This window comes from Balaenoptera borealis (genome assembly GCF_965194805.1).
Source record: "Balaenoptera borealis genome assembly, chromosome: 2".
Lineage (NCBI taxonomy): Eukaryota > Metazoa > Chordata > Mammalia > Artiodactyla > Balaenopteridae > Balaenoptera > Balaenoptera borealis.
The window spans coordinates 119,766,253-119,775,605 of record NC_138867.1 but is presented as its reverse complement, the minus strand read 5'-3'; the positions used below and the strand labels follow the sequence as shown (position 1 = coordinate 119,775,605).

The 9,353-nt window shown below is 43.4% G+C and overlaps 2 protein-coding genes across 2 annotated transcripts in view; both read left to right on the top strand.

The window, feature by feature from the left end:
- The first annotated feature begins 138 nt into the window (after positions 1 to 138).
- Positions 139 to 2,479, top strand: TAF7 (TATA-box binding protein associated factor 7). Its single transcript, XM_082378682.1, has one exon. The coding sequence runs from the start codon at positions 896 to 898 to the stop codon at positions 1,943 to 1,945; it is 1,050 nt and encodes a 349-aa protein (XP_082234808.1). The 5' UTR covers positions 139 to 895; the 3' UTR covers positions 1,946 to 2,479.
- Positions 2,480 to 6,496: 4,017 nt separating this feature from the next.
- LOC309622672 (mitochondrial ornithine transporter 2) overlaps positions 6,497 to 9,353 on the top strand; it is a 3,944-nt gene continuing 1,087 nt past the window's right edge. The window contains exons 1-2 of the mRNA XM_082378696.1: positions 6,497 to 6,626; positions 7,069 to 9,353. The exon at positions 7,069 to 9,353 is cut by the window's right edge and continues 1,087 nt beyond it. Of these exons, the coding sequence (XP_082234822.1) occupies positions 7,157 to 8,062 (906 nt within the window). The 5' untranslated portion in view covers positions 6,497 to 6,626; positions 7,069 to 7,156 and the 3' untranslated portion in view covers positions 8,063 to 9,353. The remainder of the gene's footprint in view (positions 6,627 to 7,068) is intronic.

Here is a 9,353-nt window from a genome sequence, read left to right as displayed (position 1 = left end):
CTAAATACTTTTAAACCAACAGCTCTTTACGAAACATACTCTTCATCCCGTTAAGGCCAAGTTCTCGCGAGACGACAAGACCCGCTGGAGAGCGTAATCGCGCATTGCGCCTGCGCGCGCTGGGGCAGCCCGCACTTCCGCCCGAGGGGTGTTGCGACTCACAGCAGCTTCCTGTCCTGGGTGGTGACGTACCTGTTTTTTCTCGGCTAGGTCTGCAGCAACGGACGGAGGCCCGCTGAGCTGCGGAGTTGCAGAATCTGGCGTTCGGAGCTGCGGTTCTTGGCGAGATTTCGCGTTGCCGGTCCTGAGCCATTTCACCGATAATCAGCGGATCGCTTTGCCAAGTGCCGGGAAGAACAAAGGAATTCGGAAGGAGACGCTCGGCGCCCGGCCACCTTGCTCTGAGTGCCTTCCTTTTCCGCTCGCGCCTGTCCGGACAAACTGGACTTATAACCGTCACTGGATTGTAAGTACCCGAGGCGAAGAGAGCTCACTACGCCCCGCTTTTTGCGTATCTTTGTTCCAGGAGAGTTTGTGGATTGGAAGTATCTGCTGAGCCTTACTTTCTGTGCCGAAAATCGTTCCGTAGGAGCCGCCATTTGCTTTCCCTGCGTTGTCCTGCAGCGGCATCTAGAGGTTGGAACTTGGTATTGCAGCTAATAGATTTAAATGGACCTGAGTAAGGCAATGTGTCAGTAACGACTGGTATTGTCACAGCATATTTAGAAAGACTTGGGGCTTAATTCAGAATAGACGCTTAGTTGCTGTTCTATCTAGAACTCTTTGTAATTAAAGACTTCAATTTATAAAGAACTGGACTTTCTGTTGAAATAGCTGACATTTTTTAGTGCAACAAGTGGTTATTAGAGAAAAAGTGAGTCACAAAGAAATAAAGATGAGTAAGAGCAAAGATGATGCTCCTCACGAACTAGAGAGCCAGTTTATCTTACGCCTACCTCCGGAGTATGCCTCTACTGTGAGGCGGGCGGTACAGTCTGGTCATGTCAACCTGAAGGACAGACTGACAATTGAGTTACACCCTGATGGGCGTCATGGAATTGTCAGAGTGGACCGGGTCCCACTGGCGTCAAAATTGGTAGATCTGCCATGTGTTACGGAAAGTTTGAAAACCATTGATAAAAAAACCTTTTACAAGACAGCTGATATCTGTCAGATGCTTGTCTCTACAGTTGATGGTGATCTCTATCCTCCTGTTGAGGAACCAGTTGCCTCTGCTGATCCCAAAGCAAGCAAGAAAAAGGATAAGGACAAAGAGAAAAAGTTTATATGGAACCATGGAATTACTCTGCCTCTAAAAAATGTCAGAAAGAGAAGGTTCCGTAAGACAGCAAAGAAGAAGTATATTGAGTCTCCAGATGTGGAAAAAGAAGTAAAGCGGTTGCTGAGCACAGATGCTGAAGCTGTCAGTACCCGTTGGGAAATAATTGCTGAAGATGAAACAAAAGAAACAGAAAATCAAGGCCTTGATATCGCTTCCCCAGGAATGTCTGGCCACAGGCAGGGCCATGACTCATTAGAACATGATGAGCTTCGGGAGATATTCAATGATCTCAGCAGCAGCAGTGAAGATGAAGATGAGACACAGCATCAAGATGAAGAAGATATAAACATCATTGACACTGAGGAAGATCTGGAAAGGCAGCTACAGGACAAGCTAAATGAATCAGATGAACAACACCAAGAAAACGAGGGAACTAATCAGCTGGTTATGGGAATTCAGAAACAGATTGATAACATGAAAGGCAAGCTCCAAGAGACCCAGGACAGGGCAAAGCGACAGGAGGATCTCATCATGAAAGTGGAAAACCTGGCTCTCAAGAACAGATTTCAGGCTGTGCTGGATGAACTGAAACAAAAGGAAGACCGAGAAAAGGAGCAGCTCAGCTCTTTGCAAGAAGAGCTAGAATCACTCCTAGAGAAGTGAAGAGAGTTTTGATACTTAATTTCATTCCTGACAGTGGTCAGCCTTGAAAGAAAAACTTTGTTTTCATCACCTGGACTAGATAGTAAAACTTTGCAGTAGTTCCCAATTTCCTCCACTGCCTTCTATTGGATTTGTCTTGTAGACAAATACAACTGTGAATTTCTATCTCATTTGTCTTTTCGAACCACTTTGGTGGGTGTTTGCCCTGTAGGAAGTAGGAATGTATAGACAGATAAATGTAGGGAAGTTGTAGGATTAGCGGAGTGAACAGTTCAGTTTAGTAATTTATCACAGCTTCACTGCAGGACTTTGCTGCTGTTTCTCCATTTACCAGAAGCTGCCATTGCTACTCTGTGATGCCATCTGAGATAAATTAGTAGAGTCTAGTCTGGTGGCACTGAAGTTTGTTTACATATGTTTTGCCATGCTGTAGCTATTTTCCCAGTTATTCAAAGCAGTTTTCCACATTTTGCATTGCAAATCATTTCATAAAGTTGTTTTAACAAATAAAAGCAAGTAATTTTCACCTAATAATGTGTCTTGCTCTTTTAGGGGTAGTGGGTATAAGATCCTCTTCTGAAGTGGTTTCTTTTTGGGGTTTAATGGACTGACCAATTGGATTCTGTTTTGTAGGAAAAGAAGCAGTTGTGTTAGAATTTAAGAAAAAGAGGAACAGCAGAGGCAAAGAAATGGGGAAATGTCATCTTTGCATTATGTTTCCAATCCACCTGCTCCATTTGGAGGTCAGGAAATAACGTTCTTAAACTATCCTAAACTCTTTTTTTTCAGCCTGATCTCACCACATTCTCTCACTATTTTCAATCTTGAGCTTATTTACATTTTTTTCAAGGAGTTTAATTACTACTCTTTCTCTATAATAGTCTATTGGGATAAATACTATTATGCATCTATCATACCAAAGTCTAAGTTACCTGTTGCTCGTGTCCTCACTAGACTGTAAATTCACTGAGATTAGGTACTTTGCCTTGTTAGTCACTGTAAACTTACTAAAGAAGAGTAAAGAGATTAAAATCACAAGGTCAGGAGATGTGGTGCCTGGGTTTGTATCCTAGTTCAGTGACCTAGTTGAGATTGATCTTGGGCAAGTAAATTAATCTGTTGGTTTCAGTTTCCTCATCTCTAAAATGGAGGTGATAATATTACCTACCTCAGGGCCCTTGAGTTGTTGGCTATTGAGTTGATACATATAAGGACTTAGAACAATTCCTAGAATAAAAGCAAACTATTATTGCCTGTTTACTAGGGTCTGAACATACAGGGATTAAAAATTTGAATGAAAGACTGATTGAAATGGTAGAAAAGTGTGTGAAGAAACAGCTGCTTTAAATGGGGTTGACTGATTTCAAATTAAAGAATCATTCTAAATCAAAGTTTATAAATTACAGCAGAAACAAAGTTTGCTTCAAGTACATCCGCAGCATAAGCAAACTGAGTCAGTTTACTACTGTAGCTTTGTTTTTTATTTGATTCATTTACAGCTTGGTTTTGCATAAATATTAAAACCTCCATAATGAAGAGTAATTATCTGTTATGTCAACTTCAAAAGAGAAAAACTTAACTGAAGGAGATTGGGATCCATTTCCCTTCATGTAAATCCAGAGTTACCAAAAAAGACTCACTTTTCTCACAGCTCCCTTGCCTGATGAATGTGATGTATAGTTGGGCTACGGTTTTCAATATTTCTGAGTTCATGAATGGAAGTTGAATTTTTTTAATTAGTGTTTTAAAATATTACAAGAAAAAACTCACTGAAAATTTTAAGCAGTGCAGAAATTTTACAAATTCTTAATTTTATTCACTCCCCTATTGTCGGTCACTTAGGTTGTTCCATTTGAAATTTGCTATTACACAGAATGCTGCAATAAGCATGTCAGTGTGGCCTCTGTTTTGCATTATTTCTATAGATTAGGTAAATGGGATCTTTATGTTCACATCTAAATGTCATAAAGCCTGACATTTTGAATTTGTAGATCAAATGTTAGAGACAAAAAAATTTGGATAAATTGTGACAAATCATGTCTCTGAAGGACTGTCTTGAACTTTGCTTAAACTTTTATTACCTAGTAAGAATTGTGTGAAAACACAGACTAGGAAGACTGCTTACCACACAGCAGGTATATTGGCCTTCTTTCTGTATTTCAAATGCCCAGCTCTTTCACACTACAGAGCTTTACTTATATTACACTTACATTTCCCTTTTCCTGGAACAGTCTCCAGATACTCTCATGGCTAGCTTTTTGTTACTCAGCCCTCAGCTCAAACCTTACTTTCTCTGGTAATCCTATCTGGCTACTCAATCTGATTGCTAGGGAACATGTGATGTGGGTGTGCATCTTGTTAAGGGTGGTGGTCTTCACTGAAAATTTGGAAGTTCCTTTGCTATTATTTTCCATGTATGCGTGGGAGTACATGTGCTCCAAGTCCAGCTGTTTAAATATATTTCATGGAACTTGAGATCTGTGTATTATTGCACAACTATGTCTGATAATTCAATGAAGTTACAGACCATTTCCCTATTAATGCCCTCATGATCCCTGGTGCTGATTACTAACTTGGTTTCTCCAAAACATATACATATATGAATTTAATGCAAAAGCATTTGATGATTTATTGTAGTATCCTGCATCTCTTGTGTTCATAAAAACTCAGTATGTGCTTTTAAAAAATAAACAATGAACCATAGGTAATTAATTGACAGTTTTAAAAAACCAAAACATTTTTTAAAAACCCTCAAATGTGAGGGACTTCCCTGGTGGTGCAGTGGTTAAGAATCCGCCTGCCAATGCAGGGGACACAGGTTCGAGCCCTGGTCCGGGAAGATCCCACATGCTGTGGAGCAACTAAGCCCGTGTGCCACAACTACTGAAGCCCGTGCACCTAGAACCCATGCTCTGCCAAAACAGAAGCCAGCACAATGAGAAGCCCGTGCACCGCAGCAAAGAGTAGCCCCCGCTTGCCGCAACGACAGAAAGCCCGAGCGCAGCAACAAAGACCCAATGCAGCCAAAAATAAATAAATAAATTTTATTTTTAAAAGACCATCAAATGTGATACATTTAAAAATTTTAAATTTAAAAAATTAAAAATTTTTTTTTCTAGTTTAAAATGGCACCTTGTTCTCATGAATCTCTTTTCTCTGTCAAATAGCCTGCTAATATAGTAACCCCCAAGGGCAAGGAAAATAGGAGATGAGACAACAGTGGATGAGAGATGTCAATGTTTTCAGAAGGCCAAAGCAGATGAAGAAACGATAAATTAATTCAGAGATCACAGAAAGTTACATGCTAAATGTCTGCAAGGAGGTATACCAAGGAGAAACAAACCCACTTGATATAGACACTGAGGCTCAGTTTTTGCAGGCAGTTTCCAAGGAAGAGGGAAGGTGTGAGGCTAGAAACAGGATTCATTAATGTCTGTGTTCAGGGACTTCCCTGGCAGTCCAGTGGTTAGGGCTCTGGGCTTCCACTGCAGGGGGCACAGGTTCCATCCCTGGTCTGGGAACTAAGATCCTGCATGCCATGTGGCACAGCCAAAAAAAGTAGTAAGATAAAATCTGTGCTCAGAGCTGTTGGATGTCCAGGAGCCCTATCTCACTCAAGCCAGATGACTTTTCCTTACCCATCCCACAAACAAAGTTTATTTGCTGGGTAAATTGAACCAAAGAAGGCACAGATGGAGGCTGGGGGTCCATAGCATTGAACAAGGGAATTGTGTGAAAGTCTGTTTTCTGACTGCAGGATGTCAACCCTCTTCTCCCACTTGGTGTCATTAAATCAGTACCCAAGGTAAACACCACCCGCATTCCCCCTCCCCCGCAAACACACACAGACACACACACAGTCAAGATTGGAAGATTATTCTCTGAAGAAACCATGTGGTACCAGAGAAAAGAAATCCAGATATATTTGGGCACTCTCCAAAGAAAAGGCCAAGTCACTATTTACTACAATGAAGTCTACCTGTTGACAAACAGTATCCATGCACAATCTGCTTTTAGGTGCCTCACTTTTAAATATTAACTGATAGCCAAAGAATCAGACAAGGAAAGCTTTCTAAATGAAAGAATCATTTTAGCATACTTTCTGCCCCCTCCACTATTTTGTTTTTACCCCCAAAGTAAAATACCGCCTAGGGCTTAAAATGTAAACTTTAAGAGAATTCGTTCCAACGCTGGGATTATAAGCATCTGGGAGGATAAGTGTGTCTTGACAGCGGTACCCTCACTGATGCCCCAAACTGCATCTTGCCTACTAGGCCTGTAGTCAGTTATATCCAGAACTTCTGTTGCATAAAGCTGCTTGGCTCCTCAGCAAGAACCCCGAGACTCAGCACGCACGGGGCGCTGGAGCCACACAGGTCTTTTATATCAAGTTTTTTAGCTGTATATAAATGTTTTCCAATGCGATTGTACAAGGCCTTGACTCACCTCTAGAAGTAACGAGGGCCCTGCGTCCCACCAGCTCGCAGGGCTTCAGGCCAGGATCCCCGGCGATGTTACCACGAAATAGGGGATCTGCCCGCCTCAGGCCTCCCCCGGCGTCCCCTCGGCGAGCAAAGAGCGACACCTGGAGAGGCGCGGCGGCCCGCACCTTTGTGGAGCCGCCATTCCTCTCCGGAGACGATTAAGGGTTTTCTGATCCGAAGGAGCCACCGATTGTCAGGTAAAACCCCCCAAGTGTTTGTTCATTTTCCCTATTTTAAACCTTTGTCTCTGTAGATTGACCCTTTGACCCCAGGCGCGATCAAGCACCTCCCATTTTGTTTTGCCGGGAGTTGGGAGGCGGGGGTCTCTGGCCGAACAGGAAGGCATGTCTTCCTCCGCCGCAGCAGCGCCTAGAGTTTCTGGCCGTAATCGCAGGAATTTATCGGACAGCTTTCTATTGCTGTATTGAGATTCATTAGAAGTGTTTCTCTAGTCTGCCCCGGGGCCCGCGGCGGCGCGGAGCGAGCGGGCGGGCGGCTGACGGGTTTAGGGCGCAGACGCGGCGGCTGCAGGGTGCCAGGAGAGGCGCGCGCGGGCCCGCGGGCCGGGGGTTATTGCAGTGCGTGGGGAGGGCGGCCCGCGGCCTAGTCTGGAGTTAAGCGGCTTCTCCCGCCCCGGAGAGAGAGCCAAGAGCAGGCGGGACACGGGACGCCCTCCTAAGCTCCAGAGAGTTCCCTTCCTCGGAGACCAGCAGAAGAGTGGGCGAACATGAAATCCAATCCTGCCATCCAAGCCGCCATCGACCTCACCGCGGGGGCCCTTGGGGGCACAGCATGCGTCCTGACCGGGCAGCCCTTCGACACAATGAAAGTGAAGATGCAGACGTTCCCTGGCCTGTACAAGGGGCTCGCCGACTGTGGCCTGAAGACGTACTCCCAGGTGGGCTTGCGGGGCTTCTACAAAGGGACCGGGCCAGCGCTGATGGCCTACGTCGCCGAGAACTCAGTCCTCTTCTTGTGCTACGGCTTCTGCCAACAATTCGTGAGGAAAGTGGTTGGATTGGACAAGCAGGCGAAGCTGAATGATCTGCAGACTGCGGCCGCCGGTTCCGTCGCCTCTGCGTTTGCCGCGCTGGCCCTGTGCCCCACTGAGCTCGTGAAGTGCCGGCTGCAGACCATGCACGAACTGGAGATGTCAGGGAGGATAGCAAAAAGCCATAATACAGTTTGGTCCGTCGTGAAGAGTATCCTTAGAAAGGATGGCCCCTTGGGCTTCTACCACGGACTCACGAGCACTCTATTTCAAGTAGTACCAGGCTATTTCTTCTTCTTCGGTGGCTATGAACTGAGCCGATCATTTTTTGCCTCGGATGGATCAAAAGATGAACTAGGCCCTGTCCCCTTGATGTTAAGCGGTGGAATTGCTGGAATTTGCCTTTGGCTTGTCATATACCCAGTGGATTGTATCAAATCCAGAATTCAGGTTCTTTCCATGTTTGGAAAACAGGCAGGATTTATCAGAACTCTTTTAAGTGTTGTGAAAAACGAAGGAGTAGCAGCTTTATATTCTGGTCTGAAAGCTACTTTGATTCGAGCGTTCCCTGCCAATGCGGCACTATTTTTGGCTTATGAATACAGCAGGAAGATGATGATGAGCCAGTTTGAAGCACACTGAAGTGTCTTGGTGAATCTGGATCCAAGTACACGCCTTTGAGGACTATAATTTAACTCATAGTTTCATGGAGCACTGGACCAGTGTGGTATTATTTTTGACTTCATGGGAACTTTGCTTTTGTCTTCCCTGCTTATATGCTAAATCTTAACCTTTATGGAAGAACCTCTACTTTATATCATATAATTTCTGCCCATAATTGTATTGAAATAGAAAAGTTGCTGCTGTTGTGTTTGGTGAGATAATACAGGGTGAGTGGGTGGCCGTATGTACCTAATCTGAAAAGCTAAATATAGTTGTATCACCGGGCTTTTGCATAAATCTACACATGTACATGCAGTTTGTTTGCTTATATGTTGTGAGTGAAACACAGTTTGGTTTCCATGTTTAATCTCATGTCACCAGAAAAACCGAGTTAAACATGTTTCAAGATGGTTATAAATGATTACTTAACCCACTCAAGATGTAGGGTCTCTTTAAAAGTCTGCTTAACATGTGCACTATATTAGCCAATTAAAGTTTTTAAAAAGTTTTTGGTGCTTGAAAACGAAAATATCCATCTACATTTTTTTCATCTACAATGATTTATTTTATTTTTTATTGAGGTAACCTTGATTTATGGCATTATATTTCTACATCTGTATACCCTACAATGTGCTCACCACCAAAATTTATTTTTCGTCTATCACCATACAGTTGATCCCCTTTATCCACTTTGTCTCCCTCCTTTACCTCCCCCCTCTGATAACCACTATTCTGTTCTCTATAATGACATGTTTGTTTTATTTGGTTTTGGTTTGTTCATTTATTTGGGGTTTTGTTTGTTTATTATAGTTTTTCATATTCCAGATATGAGTGAAATCCTACAGTATTTATCTTTCTCTGTCTGACTTATTTCACTTAGCAGAATACCCTCAAGGTCCCTCCACGTTGTCGCAAATGGCAAGATTTCATATTTTTTCTCATTTAGATTTTTTTTTAAATATTTATTTATTTATTTGGCTGCACCGGGTCTTAGCTGCGGCATGCAGGATCTTTAGTTGCAGCATGCAGAATCTTTTTTTAGTTGTGGCATGCGGGATCTAGTTCCCTGACCAGGGATCCAACTTGGGCCCCCTGCACTGGGAGCGTGGAGCCTTAGTCACTGGACCACCAGGGCGGCCTCTGTCATATAGATTTTTAAGAGGAGAATATACCTGCATACTGATGTGTCTTCCACAGTCTTGAGTTAAAGTTTCAGAGTAGGCATCCTGGATTTTCCCAAGATGTTCTACTCTTAAAATAGTGCTATTCA

Excerpts from the sequence above, each read along its gene's own strand:
- TAF7 (XM_082378682.1), top strand. The coding sequence starts at position 896 with ATGAGTAAGAGCAAAGATGATGCTCCTCACGAACTAGAGAGCCAGTTT.